At 46.4% G+C, this 25,824-nt stretch overlaps 1 protein-coding gene across 2 annotated transcripts in view; it reads left to right on the forward strand.

The window, feature by feature from the left end:
* Positions 1-25,824, forward strand: part of TNR (tenascin R) — a 761,475-nt gene that overhangs the window by 634,030 nt on the left and 101,621 nt on the right. For both annotated transcript variants that reach the window (XM_086956605.1, XM_086956613.1), the window contains exons 10-11: positions 15,733-15,822; positions 18,396-18,659. In XM_086956605.1, the coding sequence (XP_086812731.1) occupies positions 15,733-15,822; positions 18,396-18,659 (354 nt within the window). The remainder of the gene's footprint in view (positions 1-15,732; positions 15,823-18,395; positions 18,660-25,824) is intronic.

Genomic DNA, 25,824 nt, shown 5'->3' on the forward strand with positions numbered 1-25,824 from the left:
TTTGCCAGGGACAGAGGGAGTTGTATCCAGCGCCGGATTTTGTCTTCCAACTTGGAAATGACGGTGCCGTAGTTCTCCCTAATCACCACCTCCGGGTCTCTATGAAACATGACCCCCAAATAGCGCACAGGGTCCGTTTGCCAGACCAGCGGGTAGTCCGTGTGGATAGGTTCAGCCATATCAGTCAATGGGATAACGTAGGATTTTGTCCAGTTAATGGAAAGCCCGGAGTGACCCTCGAACTTCACATATTCCCTTAGTAGTGGATTTAGATTAGTAGCTGGATCTCGCACATACAAGAGCATGTCATCTGCGTACAATGATATGTGTAGAGGTCTATCAGTAAAACGCAGTGCCGAGGACTTGTATCCCTGTCTGATGCGACAAGCAAGTGGTTCGAGGGCGCGGGCAAATACAAGGGGGGACAGGGGGCAGCCCTGTCTCGTACCACGCCCTATAGGGAAACCGTCGGATATGTAGCCATTCACTCGCACTCTAGCACCAGGGTTGGTGTAAAGTAATTTCACCCACTGCACAAACCTTTTGGGAAAGCCCATTCTGTGCAATATGGTGATGAGATAGCTCCATTCAACTGAATCGAACGCCTTTGCGGCGTCCAACATGATAGCCACGGCCTTCGTGGAAGGCTGCAGGTAGTGGGATAACGCGAATAGTGTCCTCGTATTGTGCGTTGTGGAGCGAGTGGGAATAAACCCTGACTGGTCAGGCAGCACCAGGTTAGTCATTAGGGGGGTGAGTCTGACAGCTAGGATTTTGGCAAGGATTTTAGAGTCGGCGTTTATGAGCGACAGGGGTCTGTAGGAATCGCAGAGTTCGGGGTCTTTGTGCGGTTTTAACAATGTGATGATCACAGCTTCCCTGAGAGTAGGTGGCAGTTCTCCCTGATCGAATGCCGCGCCGAACATCGCCACCAGATGTGGGGCCAGAATGTCCACGTAGCGTTTGTAAAACTCATTTGTGTAGCCATCTGGCCCGGGGGATTTGTTATTGGGTAAAGATTTAATTATGTCCGTGACCTCCTCGACTGTAACTGGGGCGGCCAGGTGCTCCATCTGAGAGTTTGACAGCCAGGCTATGGCCACGTCTTTTAGATAGCTGAATATTTCATCAGGGGAGGCTATAACACGGGAAGTGTAGAGTGCGCTATATGCGTCAACGAAACATGACAGTATGTCAGAGGCCTGTGTCCTACAGTCCCTGTCAGCGGACCGAACTCGTAGGACAGTATTGCGCTTTCTGCCCCCGCAGATTTTAGAAGCCAGGATTCCCCCAGGTCTTCCGCCCTCCCCAAAAGCCCTGGCAGAGTAGCGCTTGTCTAAGTATTTGATTTCATCCTCCACATAAGCGCTATGTTCTGTGTGCAACTGACGTAGTTCTCTCAATAAGGAGATGTCTTGCGAGGTTTCGAAAGCCTTTTCCAGTTCCCTCATTCGCTTTTCTCGCTTATTGATCTGGTGTCGTATATCTCTTAGTATACCCACTGTAGTGCTGATACAAACCCCCCGAATCGTGGCCTTAAAAGCTTCCCAGAGTAAGCAAGGGTCATCCGATGACGGTTCATTCAGCTGGAAATAGTCCACGATGGCCGCGTGTATAGTGTGATCATAGTTTGAGTCAGTCAAAGCTCGAGAGTTGAATCTCCATTGGAAGTGGGGTGGAGCATAGGTTGGGATAGTTATGGAAAGCAGGACAGGGTTGTGGTCGGAAAGTGTTCTGGGTAAAACCCGTGTATCCGTGGTCCAAAGTGCGATGTCAGCCGAGGCGAGCCAGTAATCTAGGCGCGACCAACTGCTGTGTACCGGTGATATGTGTGTTGCACCAGCGGTGACTGGGAACTTATGTCTCCAGATGTCCGTGAGAGCCAGATCGCGCATTAAGTGATGCAGCTGCAGCCTAGCTTGTTTGTGCGGTTCGTGTGAGTTTGGCGACCTATCTAGATCATCATCCAAAGCTATATTCCAGTCCCCCCCACAAATGATGTGTGCATCCCGAAAATTTTGAAGTCGGCCCCACAGATCCCGAAAGAATTCTGGTGCGTCCACGTTAGGACCATATACATTTAGTATTGCGACCTTTTGGCTGCGTAGTATGCCGTTTACAATTGTGAATCTACCCTCGGGATCACTAGTCGTCCCCAAATGCTCAAAATTCGTACCTTTCCGTATTAGGGTAATCACTCCTCTGGAATAGGACGAGTAGTGTGATGTGTAAGAAGATTCGGCCCATTGAGCACCTAGGGTCAGTTTTGAGTTAGGAGCGATGTGGGTCTCCTGTATCAATGCGATATCAACCCCCCACATTGTCAAGTAAGAGAATATCTGTCTAATCTTTTTTGGCTGTGAGAACCCCCTGACATTCCAAGTGAGAAGGCACAAGTGTGTTCTGTGTCTACTAGAGTTCACAGTAGCCATAACCCCGTGTTAGCATCGTAAACAGTGTCGAAGACAAACATCGTAACAGTGTGTATTTCAAGAGGCCCTGGCCGCGCCGGTCCATGTAATAGAAGCACACAAGTGACAACATAGGATCATAATTGTGATGCAGAGAAATCGGTCTCAATTCAAAAACAAAACACCCCGTCCACCCACCCCCACCCACTTCAGCACCCCAAACCTGCCGAAGCCATCTTCCCCAGGAACACCCACCCCAAATACAAAGAGGACAAAATAAGTTTCCCATCCCAAGCAACTTTGCGGGGAACACCCTTTTGGAGGACCGCAGGGGGCACAGCTCAACACCCGAATGTACGGGCGTGGACGTCTCTAATGCATCTGGATTGGTGCCAATAACACTGCGTTTACCTATCTACATGTCACCCATTCTCCAGTCACACTGGGCCGCAACCAAGCACAACCTCCCCATCTCCTAACCCCCCCCGCGACCTCGTAATTGATTGCGGCCAGGCCGCTCAGCAAGGGACCTGGCTAGTCAACAGAGTACAGGCGAACTGGGCGTCTACTACTACAGTGCAAGTGTAACATCACTGACCCTATTAATAGAGTCAACTGCAACAGACCAAAAGTAGTGTAAGTGACCCAACGCCAGATAAGTACACCCATATGGGGTCTAAAGTCTCAAGAGCCATGCAGTGGAACACGACCTCCTGAGAGAGGGGGTAGGCACAGACCAGCCCATGGCATAGGTCGGGGGGGGGATCCACCCCGCAAAACTAGGCAGATGAATGGGAGGAGCAGCATAGATAAGGAACAGCCAGCAAAGTAATAACAGCATGTTTGGGACCATGCAACATAGCCTATCAATGAAAGGGCAGCCGGGAGGCAGCGTGATCAGGAATGAAAACATTGGCAAGCATTTAGACGTCTCCCATATGACCGGCGAAAAGCAATACAGTAAGAGCGTGGAAAATTGAACGGCCATCATATGCACTTCTGCAACTTTACACAATTAGAAGACCTGGCAACATAGAATAAGGCACAAGAAGGAGCTGATAAGGCTATAGGGATATCGTCAATAAGAACATCATACAAAGTACCACGGAAGAAGCAGAGCTCGGAGTAAAGTTATTGTCAGGAGCCAGCTTCGCAACAAAGTCTATCGCACGTGGGTGCAATGACGTGGCAAGAGAGTGAAAGTCAATAGGAAAATAACGGCGATGATGGACACCCCCCTACTGAGTGGTAGGTAGGTAGGGAGTGCCCATTAGGGATTAAGCGTTGTGATACATTACCATCTCATTCAGAGTCCGCATTTTGGTCATCTCGGGATGTCTTGGTCGTCTTTTTCCTGGCGTTTTTGATAAACTCCATTGCTGCTTTAGGGTTCGACAAAATGACAGGTTTCCCTTCCCATGTTACCCTGAGTCTGGCCGGATACAACATGGCGTAGACGATGTTCAACTCCCGTAATTTCGCTTTTGCTGAAGCAAATTCCTTCCGAGCCTGCTGAACAGCGACTGTGTGATCTGGGTAAAATTCCAGCTTGTTTCCCTGGTGCGTTATTTGCCCCTTTTCACGCGCCAGACGAAGGATGGTGTCTCTGTCGCGATAGTTTAAAATGCACGCGACAATGGGTCTGGGAGTCGCACCTGGGGGAGGCCGCGGCGCGAGGGATCTGTGAGCTCTTTCAACAATGAAGACCGCAGACAGAGCCTCTGCTCCGAATAGATCCTTACATAGTTGTTCAACGTAGAGTTCCATGCGCCCAGTGTTGGTTGATTCCGGAACTCCCGTGATGCGTACATTATTGCGCCGGGAACGCGCTTCCAACTCTTCTTCCTTGGCACGTATCACTTCGAGGACCCTGTCCATTCCATTGCATTTCGCTGTGGTGGTTCTGGATTCGTCCTCAACCTCTGAAATCCGCGCCTCGGCCGCATCAAGCCGTTCCCCATGTTTATCGAGCTTGTCCGCCATGCCATCCATTCTGCACGTCAGATGGTCGAGCTTGCCATTGATATCTTGCAGGTTCGATTGTATGGCAAGAAGAATCTTCTCCATGTTGTTGCTCGCAGGAGCTTCAGAGTGACCTCCACCCTCCGCCATGGCATCTGCGTTTTTAGTGGGCTTTTTGGATTCAAAGCTCAACTTCGGTTGTTGCCTATCGGGTCTCACCATCATACCTTGCGAGGCGAGCTGGGCTTTGGTGGTCTGCCTCGTGGATCTCGGTAGTGCAGTGGGCGACCCCGTCTTGGCCGTGAATGTTCTCGTTGGTTGTGGCCGAGGGGGGTGACCCCGGATGCCCAGCGTTTGTGGTGGCCCACCTGTTCCCCCCCGGGCGTCGCCGAAGACCGTGGCCAGTGAGTTACTCCCACGGAGTCTCGAGGTGGGGGAAGGATGGCTCAGCGGGGACCCCCGGTCGCGTTGGAAATGCAATGTCTTGCAGTGTTAGGGTTCACGTAACAATAGAGGCACTCTGTTTTGCCAGGCACTGTGGTGATGAGCAGTGTCAGTCTTATGAGTGTGACCCCAGTCAGACCTCCTCAGAGCGTCGCCTCTTGCCTGCCGCCATCAAAGAGCCCCCCACTGGTCGAGGGCATTCCTCATAGTGCACCCTTTTGTTTTCTTTTATTTTCCCCCCTGTTGTCTTTATTTTCGCGCCCATCCGTGGTATGCCGTCTCTGCAGCAGGGGTCCCCGGGCAGTGCGATCTCTGCGAGGCGGGCGCGCCTCTATAAAAGACAGTTTCGCGCCTCTGGCGCCTCAGCAATGGGATCCCTCCTCCGGCCAGCGAGGGACAATCCCGCTGGGTGTAGCGCTCACCCCTAATATCAGCGCCGAAAGGCTAGGGGGGCGAAGGGCGACTCACCGCTCCTCAGCGCCGCAGGGACAGCAGCAACTCTCCGACTCCTATGCTCCCGGACGGAGCTAGCCGATTCTCATCGGTCTGGGCGCCGCCATCTTGTCGTCTTCAGGTCCCGAGGGGCACAGAGTCAGGGATTAATCCTCGCCTCACCTCTACCGCTCGGCGCCGCCGTGGGGGTGCATTCCGCCATATATTTCAGACCCCTCCACTCCGCTTGACTGCAATGTAACTGCGACCTCGGCCAGGGTCTCAGATAGTCAGATTATCGGATGGCCGCCATCCTCATCGTTGCTCGCACCCGCGAGAAAATCAGCCTATCTCACGTTGTCGGCCCGCTGACCGAAAGCAGCTCACCACATCTGAAGCGCTATGTGTTCCGCTCCATAAATCAGTGGTTGTTGGGCATGTTCGGTCGGATCAGCAGTGTGTTTATTCGATGGATGTCGGACGTCCGGCGGAGCTGTGGTTTCACACAGCCATTCCGCTGTGCGCCCCCTAGCGCCTCCAAATAATTATGTTCTTGAGAGAAAAAATAATAATAATAAATAAATAAAAATCATATTTGGTCTACATGTACATACTTCAATTGTGCATCTATGTACCTTCCATGTACTTGTGTCTGTTACTTTTCTCCTGAAAAAGCATATCCAAGGCACTACCCTATTTCTCATCCTGTGCCTCCATCAATATCTTTAATCTACATATACTTACATCCTTTATGTATCTATATACTTTCAATGTAATTATGGATCTATATATTTATCACTTTCTTCTAATTTAGCATTTCCAATGCACTACCCTATTTCTCAGCCTATACTTCGCTGAATAAATCTTCTAGCCCAACCTTCTGACTCATCTCAAACTTCTTCTACTACTCCTTCCAATGCACTACCCTATCTCTCATCCTATAAATCTATCAATATATCCTCTACATCCACTCTCTCATTTATCCCAAACCCCATACCACTACTATGATTGCCAAAATAACCCTTTCTAGACTCATTCCTACTCTACCTCTCCTTGCATCATCTGACACCTCTTTTACTTTGCCGATCACCTGAAACAAACCTTTCTAAACTCTTTCCTCTGAGTCCTCCCCTCCAAAACTCCTTTTTACTCATCCAAAAGCCTCCTCCTATTGCTAAGACATAAAAAAAATCTTTCACTCTTTTATCCCTCCACTATCCTTTTCAATCGAAATTAACAGACTAACATGTTCACTTCTCAAATTCCATATTAAACTGTACTAGTATACTACCCAAATAACTGAATAACATATCCACTACTCAAATTACTTCATTTTTTTTACTATACTAATTTTCAACAGTAATCCTTTATGGGTTCCGGAGTGGCGTGCTACTCGCCAGAAAAGCGCTTCAACACCCATCAGGGGTAACAAATGCTATACCGCCATTGGCCGATTGTAGGGCACGCCCCCTGCCAGTAGCCACGCCCCTCTGCATACAAAGCGCGCGCTGAATACGAGTGCAGCGCCTTGATAGCAGTTTCTCCTGAGGCACAGCCGGGAGTAGGAATCCTCTGCTTAATTTTAAAGTGTGTATATTCTGTGTTTTTACCTCCTCTTAAAAACGAACGAGCATTGCCATCTCTCCTCGCTCAGCGCCCTGTCAGCTGACGTGGGCGGGTGACTCTAGCAACAACAGAAACACCATTGGCCGATTGTAGGGCACGCCCCCTGCCAGTAGCCACGCCCCTCTGCATACAAAGCGCGTGCTGAATACGAGTGCAGCACCTTGATAGCAGTTTCTCCTGAGGCATAGCCGGGAGTAGGAATCCTCTGCTTAATTTTAAAGTGTGTATATTCTGTGTTTTTACCTCCTCTTAAAAACGAACGAGCATTGCCATCTCTCCTCGCTCAGCGCCCTGTCAGCTGACGTGGGCGGGTGACTCTAGCAACAACAGAAACGCCATTGGCCGATTGTAGGGCACGCCCCCTGCCAATAGCCACGCCCCTCCATCCACCCCTCATATAAAAGATGTGTCCTTACAGGAGGCGCAGCGGACGAGCGCAGCGGGCGCGACGAATGCGCGCCGAAGGCTCGCCAAAGGCGAGCCCGTCTGCGCCCGTCCGCGACAGGCCGGGACCAGGGGCCACAACCCCTGTCTCTCCAACTACAGACAGACCAGGCAAATCGGCGATGGTATACACTCGTGGAGAGCTGCTCAATCTCAATACTTCCTCACCATCCTATCATTCCCTTTGTGCCAAAGTTGGACCCTCCAACACCATGGGCCCCTTTAGCTGTCGTAACTGTAGATGGAATTGTAATCACTCGGAGCCACCCACATCGGAAGACACACCTACCCAGGACTACACATGCATTTATGTCAATGCAAGGTCCCTCCCCAAACACTCTATTGAAATATGGGACATATTACAGGATAGCAAACCTGATTTTGCTTTTATTACGGAAACTTGGCTCGGTGAGCACAATACCCCGGATATTACTGCAGCCCTACCTAATGGGTACAAAATCATTAATCTCAATCGACTAATTAAGAGAGGAGGTGGAGTGGTCATGATATTTAAAGATAGCTTCTCATGTCGTCAAGAAACAGTCACACAACTAGGCAAACACGAAGTTTTAATGATCTCCATCTCCATCAATTCTCAGGTGATCCTCGGATGTGCAATCATCTACAATCCCCCAAATAGTACAATTGACTTCAGCACCCAACTCCTAGAACAAATCCTTCCATTCTGTCTCTATTTTAAAAACATTATAGTCATCGGTGACTTCAATGTTCATTTTGATCTATCTGACAATCCCCTAACTAAACGACTTGCCACAGACATGGAAATCATGCAACTATCGCAGAAAATTGCTCGCCCCACACACAGAGCGGGGAACATGTTAGATCTTATATTTACTAACATATCGAAGACTAACATTACAAATATAACCCCTTTGACATGGACAGACCATTATAGGATAGATTTTACATTAAACCTACCTATAAAAACTAAAAGACCGCCAGCTCAGCCGACTAACCCCACTAAATGTTGGAGTAAATTCTCTTTGGAAAAATTTAAGGAAGATTTCTCTCCTATTCACAGCTCTGAAATGACATGTGAAGAAGAAATTTGTCTATTGCGTGGTAACATAGAGAAAGCACTAGACCATTGTTCGCGGACTCGCACAACCAACCGATCTAAACCAAAAACCTCTGAGAAATGGTATGGCCCAGACCTAAAAATTGAAAAAAGAAAATGCACCACACTTGAGCATAAATGGAGAGTTAGTAGAAACCCTTAAGACAGAGCCACTTACAAACATCAACTGAAAATATACCATACCGCCATACGCAAAGCAAAGAAAGACTATTTCTCTCAAAAAATACTAGAGAATAAAAACTCGTCCAAGGAGCTTTTTCAAATCGTAAAAGAACTTTGCAATCCCCCCAGCCTTACATCTGACTTGACGCCATCACAAGAAAATTGCACAGAAATTAGTGACTTTTTTAGTGATAAAATCGACAAAATATATGCCTCTTTTACAAATAACAGCCAGGCCCCTGTGGAGTATCAGATGGACTCTACTTTGCAAACCAACTGCTCTACCTTTGGCCCGTTTTCAGAAGACGAGGTCACTAAAGCCATGTCAGAAATCAAATCAGGCTCGCCATGGGATGTCTGTCCACACTATATTTTCTCTCAACTAACTCCCATAATTGGCCCAGCAGTCACAAAAGTTCTTAACCAGTCCCTGGAGCAAGCTGTATTCCCAGAAGTTTGGAAAAAATCGGCGGTAATCCCATTATTAAAAAAGGCGGGCGCAGACATAAACGACCCAGCCAATTATCGTCCCATTTCACAGCTCCCCTTTTTATCCAAGGTTTTAGAAAGACTGGTAACAAAACAACTGTCAAGTTATCTGGAAACCAACAAACTACTAGATGCCTCCCAAACCGGTTTTAGATCGAACAACAGCACAGAGACAACACTCCTGGCTGTAATGGACGATATTCGAATGCAGGTCGATAAAGGCAAAACGGTCGCCCTGATACTCCTTGATTTATCAGCGGCGTTTGATACCGTGTCCCATAAACTGTTAATTCACATACTTGCCGCAAAAGGTATACAAGGTAAAGCCCTAAATTGGCTGGAGTCCTTTCTATCAAACAGATCCCAGTCCATCTGTCTAGGTAACTTTACCTCTACCCCTCGAAAGATTAAATATGGAGTGCCCCAAGGGGCAACATTGAGCCCAACATTGTTCAATGTATACGTCTCTTCATTGGCGTCGATTGGCAAGAAATGGGGCATTAATATCTGCTCCTACGCTGACGATACTCAGCTGATGGTAACCCTAAATGGGGAAAATGACGCCAAAAGTAAACTGCAAAACTGCCTGTCTGAACTATCCATTTGGATGCATTGCCATTATTTAAAACTAAATGCTGACAAATCAGAAATTCTCCTCTTCGGTGGGGCTAAACAGCTCTGGGATAACACCTGGTGGCCAATTTCTTTAGGTTCTCCACCCAATCCCACATCGTCTGCTAGAAACTTAGGAATTCAGATGGACACCACTCTATCGATGAAATGCCATGTCACCTCAATATGTGGCAAAGGATTTGCCATACTAAAAAGATTAGAACGGGTCTTCCCCTGGATCCCACTGGAATGCAGACAGATCCTAGTCCAGTCACTACTAGTTAGCAGGCTGGACTATGGCAATTCACTATTTGTTGGTATGTCGGACTACCTATTTAGAAAAATACAACTGGTCCAAAACGCTGCAGCTAAAGCTGTTTGCAATAAGAGAAAGTATGATTCAGCTACAAGCTGCTTGAGAGCCTTACATTGGCTGCCCATGAGGCAAAGAGCCACGTTCAAAATGCTATGCATCGCCCATAAAACAATACACAACACTGGCCCTTACATTCTACGGAATCGAATTAAGTTCTATGCTCCAGCACGGAACTTACGTTCACAAGCCTCAGCCAAAGCAGCCATCACACGGATCAAGCTATCCAGGATGGGCGGACGTGCCTTTTCACACATTGCTGCCAAATGTTGGAATGATCTGCCCATCAACCTCCGACTCACGGACTCCTACCCCATCTTTAAGAAAAAATTAAAAACTGCATTATTCCCCACACCAGAATAACCAATAAGTCCCAGGTAATTGCCCTAGGTTTTACTGCTCAATCTCGCAGCGCCGTGATATCCTGGTAGGATGAATGTTGCGCTTTACAAGTATTCATAACAATAACAATAACAATATATGAATGCAAATCTTTCTTCCCCTTTTATCCCTCCGCTATCCTTCTCTCTTCAAGTAACTGACTAATATCCACCACTGAAATTACTTCATATTTCACCATATTAATTCACCACTAATCCTTTGTAGGCTTCCTGAATAGCGTGCCTCAACAAGCGCTAAATAAATACAAACCTTTGTCTTCCTCTATCCTTCTGCTATCATTCCAAATCGAAATAACTGACTATCCTATCCACCACTTAAAATGTACTTGCATGTTTCACTATACTAATTCAACACTAATCCTCTATGGGTCCCGGAGTAGCGTGCTACTCGCGGAAAAAGCGCTTCGACGCCTCGTCAGGGGTAGTAAGCTCTATATGAATGCAATTACAATACAATACAATACAAAGGCATGAAACGTGGTCCTGCCTTTCACTGCTGAAGAGGCGACTGATGTGAGGACAACAGCGTCCCAAACATAAGGTGCCAAGTAAACGAGCCAGAAATGCCCACCCACTGCACACTGGGCAGTGCTGATGTTACCTGAATATGGGGAAGTGATGGTCACAGAGCTGATCCAGATGTCTCCTGCATCAACAAAAGAAACTTTGAGGGTTGGTTCGATTTTGCTGAATGCAAGACAGTCCTAAAAAACTTGGCAGATATCCCTTCCGCCCCAACTATATTTTTTAAAATGTAAAGAATGTATGCATTTGGACACTCTATATAGGGTGGATGGGCCATGTGCTAGCTTTTGGCAATCCTATCCTGTGCCTCCACCATGCTAACATCATGTCTGGGGATTGAGATCTTTCTTAGGGTTGGCTATGAGTGTCTCTGGAGATATCAATGATTTTCTAAAATCTTTAAATGTATGGAAAGTACAATGCAGGGACCTCCTCCGAGTCTTGAACAAGAGAAGTCTGATTCCCTTCTGGTGTGCCCAGATTCTCTTGCCTTGGAAGCCACTGTGTGCCATGAACCCTTCTTGTCCTACAGACCAAATTGTTGTTCAGCCTTGAACACTGGTTTCCAAGACATCAGTGTCTGAATTTTCATCAGCAGGCCTACCAGCAGAAGCAAATACTAGGCTACCAGAACTTCAAAATGGTTTGAATGTGACCATACACAGTGGCGTAACAAACATCCCTGTAGCCTCTGCGGTGTGGAGGGGTTCCCCTAGCCCTGGGGGACCCCTCAGGAACTGGCAGATCCCTGTCCTGAGAGCTCAGGACTGGGTCAGGAGAGTGGGGGGGCCCCCTCAAGTTTCGTTATGCCACTGTACCCTTTCAAATATGAAACTTAAGGTACTCATGAAAAAGGCAACAATTACCGTCCACTTTCAAGCTACTATCTACCATGCACATGGCCACCCAAAGCAAGGCGCTAGGCTGCCTGTAAAGTTTACCCTTATTTAGCACTAGCTGTAGCAGATGCTCTGGCAGATCATTGTGTACAAACTTAGTTTCTTGGTCAGGTAAGAGGTTCACATAGGTCAGCTCTGCAAACACTTACTTTGCAACCCAGTGGTTATCTGCTTCTTCTGGGCCCATCCTTTCCCAGACACAGTGGCTGGGCTTCTCCTCTTCTGGCAGACAGCTCCTGTGGGGTGAGGCACATACTTCTCTCAACAGCATGCTGGCTCCCAGGTCTCAGGCAGGCAAAAGTCTTCTCCAGCAAGATATGCAGATGAGTAGATTTCAGGTGATGTCCCCTTGCCTCTGGGAGAATGGCTCACAGCAGATCTTTGTGTACTCTGCAGAGTACTTATGTCCTTGATCACTAAAGCTGCATGGAACTGATACCAAGTGGGAAGAGTTGGGTCCTACATGTATACACTGTCTACAGTTCAGGAATCAGTTTGGGGAGGTTCTTTTTAATGACTTCATCTTTTTTCTGCAGTGCAGACAATTATTTGTGTTAGGTGATGGCTCTCACAGCTGGTTGTGATGATGCATGCTCAAAGCAGGAGTGGCCATTACATGAGCACAATAAGTGCGAAGCCCTGCGCTTGTCTATCATTAGCCTTTCTGGATGGACCACTCAAGGAAAGACAAAAGGCCCAGGCTTTGCCTAGAAACATCTCTCCCTCTAAAATCACCCAATTGGCAGTGCTTGTGATGGATTAGTCAGCAGACCCCTTCTGAATTGGTCACATGAAAATTCTAAAAGCAGTGCTGTTATCTGCTCTTCATTTCGGTGTCTGGAGCTGCACCCTGCAACTCAGGAATGTAGGCAATATGCTTCCACTGTCTTAAGAGGCTGTCTCAACACCTTCATCATCTTCCATATCAAAACCAGGGTCAATCCAAGATGGATCCCACTGGCTAAAGCATACACACACTCAAAACAATATAGCGGGCATTGTTCACACAAATTGCACCTGTCCAACCACCATGGATTAAATAACGGTATGCCAATACTAGCACTCTCTGCACTTGTCCTAGAGCGTAGAGGGTAGTCTTGTGTCAGTTAAGGGGTGCACTTGTGCCATTCTGAACTTGACTTCAGAGCTAGCTTCTGGGTGTCATGGTCAATTTCAGGCTAGACCACAGCACACGCGCAGGATTTTGTCGCCAAAAGAAAGTCAGGATACCAAATTTACTTGTAGTTACCTCAGGTACCTGAGGTCACTCAGGGCAGTGGTACACATCCGTCCGTCATCATGGGGGCAGTCTCGTCCCCACCAGGCATACTGTCTTAGTTACACATCGTGAACCTTCTCTTCATGGTACCACGACCCAAGCCATGCCAGCTTTTATGTGACATGCTTCGACTATGAAAAGTCATTCAACGGCCAGTGCAGCGTTTTTAGGTGTACCTAAGGGCCCGGTCCAGGCAGGTCTCGCTGCCGACTTTACAAGTATTTTTTTCTTAAGACAAGCATACAACCCTATCACTTGCTTCGGTGTTGGATACCTCAAAGAGGCAGACATCAACTGGTGTAGACTTTTAGAGATAAATCAAAGAACCCCCTCTATCTGCCAGAGCATAAAGAATGACCCTCGAACTCCCTATGCAGCTATGCATCCTAGAGAGAGCTATCATGCTAAACTTACAGCCACCATCATTTGGTACTAATGAGGGCGGAATAGACTGGTGTGTGGCAGTGGTAACGTTGTGGTGATGATGTATGTGCCAGGACACTTTGCTCTGAGTGCCAACCAAGCAATGAGAGGGTCTAGAACACCATGGAAATGCTCTGCTGCGTCGCACCAACATTGCAATACAGCACGCTCCCTAGCTTCATCTATCTCTCTCCATTGCTCTCCCTGTGTGTCTTTCTACCTCAGTCCCAAATGTGTTCAATTTTTCACAGCCTATCGCTCTGCATTTGACTCTCTTCCAGTTTATCACAATCATCATTTCTTCCTCACCTATATATCTCCATCAATCTCAACATTGCTCTCTCCATCTGTCTCTCTCCATCTTTAGCTCTTTCTCTATTAATCTTGCTACTTCTTGATTTACTTCTCTGTGCCATTCAACCCCCTTCTGTGAGTGTCTGTCACTCTTTCTTTTTTCCTTTCTCGCTCACTCACGCTTGCTCTACCTCTCCTTTTCCCCTTTCTCTCATTTCTGTCTCTCTGAATTTTGTTTCTTAAGCTCCTCACTCTTCCTCTGTCACTTTCTTTTTGTTTCACTCTTGGTTGCTTATTCTCTACCACTTTTTACCTCTACTTTGACGTTTCTTTCTAGATTTTTTTCCTTCTGGTAATTTTTCACTTTTTTCAATCTATGCTATATTTTTGACACATAGGATAAGTGAAAGACCAAGAAACAGATTTATCAATGCCAGTCCAAAAATCACAGAAAGTGCCTCAAAGCATTACAGTGTTGATAACATGTTTAAGTTTCAGCACAAAACCTTTGCATTGGAAAGTAGCTCTAAAAGTAATTCGGAAAAAAAACAACTTTGAGTTACTTTGCATCAGTTGGATGTCCAATGGGTGGTACTTGGGCATGCCCAGACTACTGTCCTAGATAGCTGACCAAAAGCCCTAACAACCAATGATGGCAGACAGGGCTTTGCACCAAAAAATAACCCCTCCTTGGGGCAGGCGCTAATAAGGTGAAATGTATGTATTTCCCTGACCCTCTCCCACATTGCAAGCGGGCTGCACAGCGCAGCACACACACAATGTGGAAAGAGTTTTAAAGTATGTCTCAGCCTAGCATTTTGTACTGGAATGGCGCCCTTCAGATGAAACCCTAAGCAAGAAATCATGCACACCTCTTTGCACTAAGTGCATGGTTCTAGGCAGCTTATGTTTGTGCCAGCGCTTGGAAAGAGAGCTTCAGTGCTGTATATCTTAGTATATGGATCTGCAATGGTCTATTCCTGCACAACTCAGCACAGCAACCAAAGTTGCTGTGCTGCATTGTGCTACTTTTTAATAAATATGCCCTGAGGTTTATTGGAGAACTTTCCCAGCGATCTGCACCCTGGCAGAGATTGCCCAAAGGTGAGCAGAGGGACTGGAACTATCTAGAGAATAATTCAAGTATTGACAAAAGGAGAGGGAGAGTCAGAAGGCAATAACTACAAAATGGAGCTTGGGAAGGAAACAAGCATGTGTCACTGAGCGAAGAGACCGTGTAAGGTGGGAAGGCAGCTGGAGAGTGGGGAGAGACATGCTGGGAAGTGCTGGTAGCAGAGTGGATGAGAGCAGAGTAGATTAGAGTTGTTTGGTGGAAAGGGGATCATAACTGGCTAGCAAGATAGAGGACTAGAAACTATCTGAACAAGAGGAGATCAAGAAGTGACTGGAAAAGAGGGAAGCAGGCACTTGGAGAAGGAACAGGACTTGCAAAAAGGTGGCTGCAGGACCTCTTCCCAGCCTTTACAAGCTGCAGGGTCTTTAATGCCTATACTTGAAGGAATTTTGAGAGAGATGATTGACACCTTGTGGTCACGTCAGAGAAGTAGCCCGAAATTGTCACTGAGCAGGTAGGGAGTTGAATTGAAGTGTAAGGTATTTTCTGATTGGCAGGCCGCCGGACCCCAAAGAGGGACTGAATCTTCTTGCATGCATTAATTAGGTTGTTTAATCAAAGAAGAGAGAATTGGGTCCCAGTGACACCATTATGTGATCTTCTTACTTTCAATTTCATCACCCACTCCTATATAACCAGCCTCAACCTCCCAAATCCCTCCCATTTCCCAATAGGCACTGCCACCCACTCACATCACCTTGCCTTTTTGCTCCTGTTTTCAGATCTGGTGCCAGGGACAGAGTATGGCATTGGGATTTCTGGAGTCCTGGATGAGCAGGAGAGCCTGCCGGCCACCATCAATGCCAGGACAGGTGAGTAATATGTCACGCCGTTTAAAGCGAAGCAGGTTGTGGTTAGGAAGAAGTGAGGCTAGCAAGCAATATATCTTCTCATAATGGGGCTGTAACCAGAACATGCCATAGTTCAGGAGTTCGGAAACCCTCCTCTAGGTGGCACTGTCGAAATGAGAGCAAATAAATAAACAAACCAAGTAACTTCATAATCTGGGTCTGTTGGCTAAATCTCCCAAAGGCGCTTTTGTGTTTGCAGAGAAACCCCAAATACAGATTCTGGAGGAGAGGGGGTTTGGGCTTTGTGTGAGGGGTGCATGATTTTTATTCGGGAAACTCGGCCTTCCTTTAAGGCACTTTGCACTGTGGGAGGGGGGGGGGGGGGGCTGTAGTTTTTGGCGACCCAGAAAATTGCCTTTTTATTTGAAGAGAGTTCTCCAATTAAAAAAAATGCCAGGTTGGGCAGCGCTGCAATCCTTGAGGCTGCGCTGCTCTACGTCAGTAGAAATGGGCAGGAATGCGCCGTATCTACACGATATGGCGCATTCCTGTCCTTTCTGCGACGCACAAACTGAAGCCGAGGGCCAACGCAGGCACCATTGCACCACGGTGCAAGAGTGTCTGTGTTGTTAGCATGATTGTTTTTGGACAGGAAGGGACACCTTCCTGAACAAATCAATCAAAGCAGGCCTTTTCCCGGATCCATGTATGCTGCAGAAGGCAGCACATGTGGAAAGAGGAAAATACGAGGAGAAATATACAATTTCTCCTTGCTACGCTTTGACTCTGCCCCAGATTCATGCTAGGTTTTAAATTTGGGGCAATGTCAGAAATCATGGGTATTGTGTGAGAACACAAACAGCAACACCATGGAATGCCTCTTCCACGCAGAGTACGGCATTGCCGTCCTCCATATATTTACAAGGCCATGAAATGCCATGCATTGGCCTTGTGAATATAAGCTGGCACACTACACCTCCTGAGTGTCATAAAAGTGATGCTCTAGCAGCGTAAAAGTGTTGCAGTGGCATTGTAAATATGCCCCAAGTATGCTTTATGCCTCTGCTGCCCTCTTTGGGCTTCCAGCATGCATGCATTTGTAAACCAGGCTCGAGGATCAGGAGATCACCCTAATGTTGCCCAAGAGGTGGAAGAAAACTTAATGGTAACAAGGATAGCGCTCATATATTCTGTGTTGTTACCTTCCAGGGACTGGTGACATTTCTGTTATTCAAACATAATCTTGTGTAATTTCAGTAACTTTGTATTACGCTAGTTACGCGAAATTCCTGCAATTACACTGTTGCACCACGTCATGTAATTAAGCATCGTTAGTGGCAAAACTTTAACATGCGCCCACGTGAACAGCGCAAACAACCAGAAAGCGAGTGGCTGCTATTTGCAGCACTTGTAAATTTGTGCAAAATGCTGGTTTCCCATTTGGCAAATATTGCCTAGTCTTAACTATCAACCTAGCAGTGGCATTCCATGAAGAGTAGAGACTGAAGATTTGATGCGTTAGCAGACAGCGGAATTGTATAATTACATTAGAATTTGATGGTTGGACCCACTTCCATCTGTTGGTACCCCGGTAGGATGAACACAAAGGTAAGGTCAGAGGTCAGAGTGAGCAGATTTAGGCGACCCCCATTTTTGACTCAAGTATTGCTACTAGGTTTTGTGCTGATACTAAGGTGATAGATTGACCCTTATAATGGGATGAGATGCTTGCTACCTGTGGAGGTTTTTGGTGCGTTTGGTGTTAAGGGACAGTAGTTCTGTTTTGAAATAATTAAGCTCCAAGAACCTTTCATCTATCCAGGGGTGTAGCTACTATTGGTGCAGCAGGTGTTGGAGGGCCAGGGCCAAAGCTGAGAGGGGCCCATTGAACCATGATATTTGGTGAATTATATTACCCAGACAACAGTCAAATGGACCAATTTCCTCGCTTGCACCGGAGCCTATTGCATCCTTGCTCTGCTACTGCAGTTATCCATAGCTACACGGCAGGTGCCAGGGGGTTGGCATGGGTTTTGCTTTGTGTTGATATGAGAGTCTAATTATGTCTTATCAACAGAGGGACAGTAGAGCTGTGGCTGTGGATCCTTCTAATCTTCAAAGAGGGGGAGATAGATTTTAAACAGAAGCAAGATACCTGGTAGGACACTCGACACAAGCCCGAAGGGCTGTATGGATTAGCCTGGTGAGATCTTTCGGAAAGCAAGGATGATAAAGAGTAAAAGGCAGGAGTCCTGGAACATCTAAGAGATAATGAAGGAGCATCCTATAGTCAACAGTGTGGAATGCGGCACTGACGTCTCTAAACACTCGTAGGCGTACCTCAACTCATCCTACTGAGCTGCTTTGAGGACGTTGTCTAAGACACTGATGAAGGTATATGCAGGACAAGTCAGCTAGGAGATTATTTTGGGATAGTTTATGATAACTAGACCCTGAAATCTGAGGTAGAGCTAGATTAACTACTAACACATCTACTCTCACTTAGATCCGTACCATCAGATGTGTATGTTCGTAACTGCTACTGTGGACACTGAATTTTCTAACTTGTACATTTTTGCCTTTCCTATCCCCAGAACTAGACAGTCCTCGTGATCTTATGGTGACGGCATCTACAGAGACATCCATCAGCCTCCACTGGGCCAAGGCTCAGGGCCCAATAGATCATTACCGGGTCACCTTTACAGCTGCTTCCGGTATGGCCTCTGAGGTCACGGTGCCCGAGGACACCTCAGTGCTTAACCTGACTGACCTGGAACCAGGCACGGAGTATACCATTTCGGTTCTGGCAGAGAGGGGCCGACAGCAGAGCTCCGAGATTACCGTCGACGCCTTCACAGGTACCGCAGAGAAGGAGTAACAAAAGGATGTGTTATACTGTGGTGTTTCTTGACATGCAGACTTCAGACATAATCTTCTCTAGTGCGGGGCCTTAAGCAGGCACTGACCGCAGATGATTGGAAAGAAACTAATAGGTGACATCTTGCATTTGAAATAAAATTAAATAAATAGATAGCAGTAGGAAAATATAACCAAATCCAAAAGAGATACAATTTTAACCAGAGCAAGAAGGCACCTAATGTTAATACATTTAACAATATATTCCCTACATTTAAAAGGCCAGTTTTCAGTGGTTGCTAAGAAGGCTATTCCTCAAATTCAAAAAGTGACATTACATCCTGCCATGTCCTTCCGCCGGGCACCTTGCAGTCCCTTATATTATATACTGTAGGAGGAGGATTGTGGAGCGTTGAACAGACATAGGGAGTAGTTTTCTATGGAGCAGCAGGTGCAGTGGCACAGGCCCCGCCCAGAATTACGAGGGCCACCTGGACCCCAGTTTTAACTTTTGGCTACAAAAGTGTGTATAGGGAGGCCCATATTCCTCGCGTGCATTGGGGCCCTCTGCACCCTTTCCATGCCAGTGATAGAGAATTGTGACGATTGGACCAGGCTTAGGCAGGAGGGGGACCTCGTGGGGGCCTTGGGGCACATGGATCATTGCAAATTGCATTCGCAAATCATGAGATTCGCCCGTTTGCGAATGCAATTTACATTTTTGGGATGCATGAAGGGTGAAGGCCCTCGCAATTTGAGAATTCGCAAATATTTGCAAATTCTCAAATTTCGATTGCATTTAAGAAATCGCATTTTGCGATTTCTTAAATGCAATGCATGAAATGTTTAAAAATTGCGAATTCGCACTTAGGGGGAGCAAATTACTATGAGGTTGAACCTCATGGTAATTTGCGAAAACTTTAAAAAATGCACTTTTGTGCATTTTTCAAAGTTTCATGTTGTGCACACACATGCCCTTAGGGCATGTGTGTGCACAACATATGTGCACAGATTGATTTCAGGGGTGCAACAGGGTGTCCTTTGGACACCCTTGAACCCTTGAAATTGCATTCTCAATTTGCGATACGCTAATTGCTGATTGCAAATTGAGAATGTCTTCCCATTCATTCCTATGGGCCTCTAGGCCCATAGGAATGAATGGGGAGGTATTCCTTAATTGCGATTCGCAATTTGCGAGTCGCAATTAAGGAATAATAAGAAATCGCAATTTATTTAGCAATTTTTTCATGCATAGCCATTTGCGACTTCTTATTAGCGATTCCTTATTTGTGGCTAATAAGGAATCGCAAATGGCAATGTTGATGCATGTGGGCCAATACAGATTGTACTTGAAGGTCAGATGACGAGAGGGAGGCCGAGGCTGGCTAGAGGCTAGAAAGGGCGGGCACGAGGCGCCAGAGAGCTCGCGATCTCGGAGGACGATTCCGTCTGAAGTGACAGTACAAATGAATCACATTTCAACTCCTGCTCTCACATTCATGTAGTCGAAATGAGCAGGCATTAATAATTGAAGCTGCTCTCTTGGGCCGGGGGCTGCTCTGCAGCTGTCACAGACGCTGTACACGGGCGCTCATATCTTCACATCACTGACACTGACATCCTCTTATCAGGGTCCCGGAAATTTATTTTCATCAAATTCCTACTTCCTCCGTGCCGACCTGGGTCACTTGTGATGAGCTCAGTCTTAACCTCTCGAGCCCAATCAACAGATTCACAGGGCTCTCAAAACACCATAAGCCCGTTTCTGATGTCTGTCAGCCGTTTTACTGAAGTAAAAAGACCTAATGCATGCCTGATCAGCGTTGTGAGGAATCACTCATTAGCAGTTCACAAAGTGCACTAATTTAACTTCTGTGGTACCTTAGTATGTACGTTTAACACACAAAGGGGCATATTTAACAAGCCCCTATTGCCACCAAAACGTCAATTTTTGTGACATTGTGGTGGCGATGGGGGCTTTGCCTTATTCACAAGGCGGCGTGAACCCAGTTAACGTGGCTTAACACTACCTTGTGAATAAGGCCCCTTGCACACTATACTTAGCATGAAAAGGGGTGGGCAATGGACGTTCCATCGAAACACCTATTGATTTTGACGCTGCCCCATATTTAAAAGAGCAGTGTAAATATGAGGCAGCGCCAAAATTAAGACCAGGGAAAACCTGGGGGCATATTATCAAGGGGGTTTATCTCCGCATTTTTGGCTTTAAAAGCCAAGAAAGCGGAGATAAAATTATCTCCCTATTACCTAGCTGCCGCTAACACCAGTTAGCGACAGCTAGTAGGAGATAGCGACCATCTTGGGCCCCACTTTGCATGTCAGTGATATTTATCACTAATGAGATGCAAAGTGGGTGTGCCAAGATGTTAGCGACTGAAAACAGTTGCTAACATCGCTATCTCCTATTACCAACTTTTGAAGATATTCGCGCTAAGCGGGAATATCTCCAAAAGCTAACACCTGCCCTGAGCAGTTCTTAGCCATGTTATCCAATGGGAGGTGGATAACATGGCTAAGAGCATTAGCTCGCTAATGCATGAATATCGCTGACTTTTCAGCGATATTCATGCTTTGCGGCGATTTGTACCGCATTTGCGTTAAACCTTGGTAATACCAAGGTTTATTTGCGGTAAAAATCGCCGCAGCGCTGCGGTAAATTTTTGTCTCTAACTAAGCAATAGCGATAATTATCGCTATTGCTTGGTAATATGCCCCTGGTCTTAAACAGGCGCAACAAGGAGAAATGTTTAATTCCTCAACATTTCTCCACGATCTCGCTGTTCCTCTGTGTAGCACATATCACACATAGAAACAGCAAAAGGCCATTGATTGTTTATGTGCAGGAAGGTGACCCTTCCTGCACATAAACAATCAATAAAAAAATGACTTTTTGCAACTTCTATGTGTGCTACATTAAGCACACACATAGAAATTTCAAAATGCCAATTCAGATTATTTATGTGGAGGAAGGGACGCCTTCCTGCACATAAACAATCTTACCCTACAAAGCAGGCACCCTTGCATTATGGTGCAAGGGTGTCTGTGTGGCGCTAGGCAACTAAAATTAGCGCCAAAGCGGGGGGAAACGCAGGACTTCCTAGTAAATATGCCCCAAAAACTTTTAGAAACACTCACAAACACTGGATGATGTCATCAGTGAAGTCATTTGAGATGTCATCAGTAATGTTACTGAGCATGTGATGAGTGATGTAATATGTGAGGTCATAAGCAGTGCATTGCAGGGGAGTTCATTATATTTAGCTCAGGTAACTGCCGCTGAATTTCACAGTTTTTTTTACGAGTGAAATCTGATCGTAGATGTCCCTGTAACTTTTATTTTTTTCAGTGAATTTCTATGTTTTAAAAAAAATTCTATTTCCTAACTATAATGTCCCTGTAACCTTTGGTTTTCTAAGTGAATTTGTTTTTTTAATTTTATTTCCTAACTAACCACTAACCTTTGACAGTGAGTGTGTGAGTGAGTGCATGAGTGTCTCAGTGGGGTGGGTGCATGAGTGTCTGAGTAAATGTAAATGTAAATGTTTGTGTCTTGTAAAGCGCACTGCTGCCCTGAGGCGTCGTGGCGCTGTAGACCGCTGGGGAAACCGTCCTGGCTATCCCTGTGAGATGGTCCCTAATGGGTATCTCCAAGGTGAAACCAGGCATCCCGGCGAATGTGGGGGGCCGTTGTAGAGATGAGGCAAGCTAATGCCCAGAGTTGCCGAGTCTGATGCCTGGTTAGAGTAGGCACCGAAGCGAGAATTATCGAGTCCGCTGGCCCTGGTCCACGACCCTGCCAAATCGGGAATTGAACCCTGGTCCCGGGCCGTTCTCTGCTTCCGGGTCTGCCGCCTCTAACCAGTGAGCCACACCACTCTACTAGGTTTGTAAGAGGGTGTGAGAGAGTATGAGTGGGGCTGTAAGTGGGTATATGAGTATGTGAGTGGTTCTGTGAATGAGTGTGTGAGTCTCCATTAGGGGTGGGTAGTAAACTGTGTTCCACCAGTTGAGTTCTACCACCTCACGCTACGCTTGGAACGCAGTGTTTGGTAAAAACTTTGCCAAATGCTGATGGAGCAGAATTTACCAGCATGCTCATCCCTAGACTTTGTCCTTCAAGAGTAGTGTGCCAGGAGGCGCGTTTACAGAGTGGCTGAGAAAGGGGCTGAACCTCTGGTGAAGTCTGAGCAATCCCGCTGTGGGGTACTAACTTGTGGCAAAAATAGGAGTTCTTTGTCCACCATAACCCTCAGCAGTTAATGGGACTTCATCCCCCAACCAGTAGTTCACCAGGAGGCATGTTTGCAGAGTGGTTGAGAAAGGGGGAGGGGCCTCTGATGAGGTCTGAGCAGTCCCGTTGTGGGGGACTTACTTGTGGCAGCAATAGGGTTCTTGACCCCTAACTATCTGCAGCAGCCAAGGGTACTCCATCCCCCAACCAGTAGTGCGCCAGGAGGTGCATGTTTAGAGTGGTTGAGAAAGGGGGTGTAGCCTCCGATGAGGTCTGAGCAATCCTGCTTAGGGTACTTGCTTGTGGCAACAATAGGGGTTCTTGGCCCACAATGATCCTCAGCAGCCAAGGGAACTTCATCCCCCTACCAGTAGTGTGCCAGGAGGTGCATTTGCAGAGTGATTGAGAAAGTGGGTGGGGCCTCTAACGAGATCTGAGCAATCCCAGCTATGAGGGACTTATTTGTGGCAACAATAGGGGTTCTGAGTCCCTATTGACCCTCAGCAGCCAAGGGAACTTCATCCCCCAACCAGTCCCGACCTCGACTTGCTCTAGCAAAACTCCGGTGTGTCCTGCAGCCAGCAGACCCCAGAACCCAGAGGACCTGCCCTGCCAGACGTTGTCTACCAGACACTGTCTCCAGTAAGCACCAGCTTTGCTCACCAACAGACTCTGGCTCTGGCCAAATCCGTGAGTCTGCACCACTCTGCACCCAATGCCCACGACCCTAGTTCGACTGGCCCAACACCACAAAGAGGTCTCTCAGTGAACCTGACCAAGGATATGGTGATTCCTGACCTGCCTCGAGTCTACCGAGGACGCCTGCAGCCCATTTCTGGATGATTTCCCCGACCGCGACCGGAGCTGGTAAGAAGAATCCAACGCCAAAAGACACCCCTGCACCCGACGCCCCACGGCCTTGGGTGGCCCAACCGATGGTGTCCCAGCATCCCACGACATCCCAACTTACCTCCCCAACCAGTTGTTGCCTCCAGAAGATCTTTGTGCCCGAGCCTGAGGTTTGTTCAAACCGGTGAATCACAATTCAAAGTATCAGGGCACCCAATTCCAAAACAGCACTCTGCACCCGGCCGCCCTAGTGCTGCTGTGGGTGCACCTTAGGTGCTTACTTGAAACCCCTGTTGCCCTGAGCTTAGGTCCAGGAGCTTTGCTCCCTCAACCTTGTGGCCTGCTCTTGAGCAGCCCCCAAACGGAGGCCGCCTATCCACCATTGGATAACATTGGGTCTCAGCACTCTGCTCCCAGCCGCCCTAGTGCTGCTGAGGGTGCTTTGAGAGTGCATCCTTGACCCTAGGAGAACCATTGTTCAAACCCCAGAAAATCAACTCCCAAAACAAAGTACTTAGCGTTAAACCGATAACTTAATTTCCTCCCATAGGATTGCATTGACTACTTTTCTGTGAAAAATGTTCACAGTGTGGAGTTGGACAATTGCATGAAAACCTATGAAACTGTAAATTTACCAAAATTAATTTACTTACCTTTTATCTAGGAAATATCCCAGTGACATATCTAGGGATATCGCAGTAAAAAAAAGTAACGTAAAAAGTAATCTGAAAAGTAACTTACAAAGTGATCTTAATAGTAGCTGGAAAAGTAATTCCAACTGTTTTATGAACAAGTGACTTACCTGTAACAAATCCAATTCCATTCAACGGCATTCAAACTGTATCTAACTGCATTATTCTTGCAAAGTACTATTACACTTACCTGTGCAAAGCCTGGCTTAGTTCTAGAAATAAAATACAACTAAATTATATTTTTATACAAACACATTGGTCTGAGTTCAGTTTTTGAGGGCGTGACATTTTTTTTAGCCTGAGTGTGTACAATAAATGCTTATTACTTCCCTCTGATAAAGCAGTACTGCTCGCCCACACTACCACAAACAGAGAGCAAGGTATTATCTGCTTTAGCCTTTGCTACCTTTGGGGATCCACTGGACTCTGTGGATACTATACCTTACTTTGGTATAGTATATACAGAGTCAGCTTCCTACATGATCCTCAAGGAATTGCAAGATGTCCTAAAAGGGTTAATAATTTTGATGGTTCTTTTGGCACCCTCAATAGCAACACATTCCTCTTTAATGATTGGGGTAAAGATTAAAGATCTCAATGAAGAAACAGACGACATTTTGTGCCTCAATAGCCCTCATTGTTGAAGGAGACTAACACTTCTAATGTTATTTCAAAGATGATTTTGTAGCTGGAAACCTCTGTGCTTTGAGACTCTTGATTTGGAAGCTCTCTAGATTGACTAGAAGAGATGGCAGAAATAGTGTGGGCTTTCCGAGTGCTATTTGGTGGCATAAAGAGTAAGGCCGAGGTGACACAAGATATGGGCTTTTTTTCTGCGCTAGGACCCTATTACAGTAATAGGAACTCCAATATACTGTTGAGAGAGACCCTCTATGTTTTCTATGCATATAAGGCATGGCATGAACATACTCTCGCTCTTTGTCCATGATCTTTTTAATTGACAAGTTTTCACATATATGACACTTATCTGCGATGCGACTGCCAAGAAGATAACCAATGCATATTCTCAATGTAAAGCAGTCATGTATGTAAAAATGTCAACTTTGTGGCTGTGTGAAGAGCTGAGAAGAAAAACAAGACTTGGCAGAAGTTATCCAAAACAATTCAGCCACCAAAATCCCACAAGGAAATGGCAATCTAAAAGGATGACAAATGATGCTTAGAACACATTGAAATTATATAGAGAGTTCCAAATAAAATGTGCAAATACATGTTTTTTATTACTTTCTAATTATATTCTGGCTGATTTAGTAAAGGCCATGTGCACCAAGCATACAGTATTTTTTATTTTTGTAAAGGAATATTTATCTTTGGAAAATGTATTCAGGGATCCATATGAAAAGATATTTCAGG

The sequence above is a fragment of the Lissotriton vulgaris genome, chromosome 1_1 (assembly GCF_964263255.1).
Source record: "Lissotriton vulgaris chromosome 1_1, aLisVul1.2, whole genome shotgun sequence".
Classification (NCBI taxonomy): Eukaryota; Metazoa; Chordata; class Amphibia; order Caudata; family Salamandridae; genus Lissotriton; species Lissotriton vulgaris.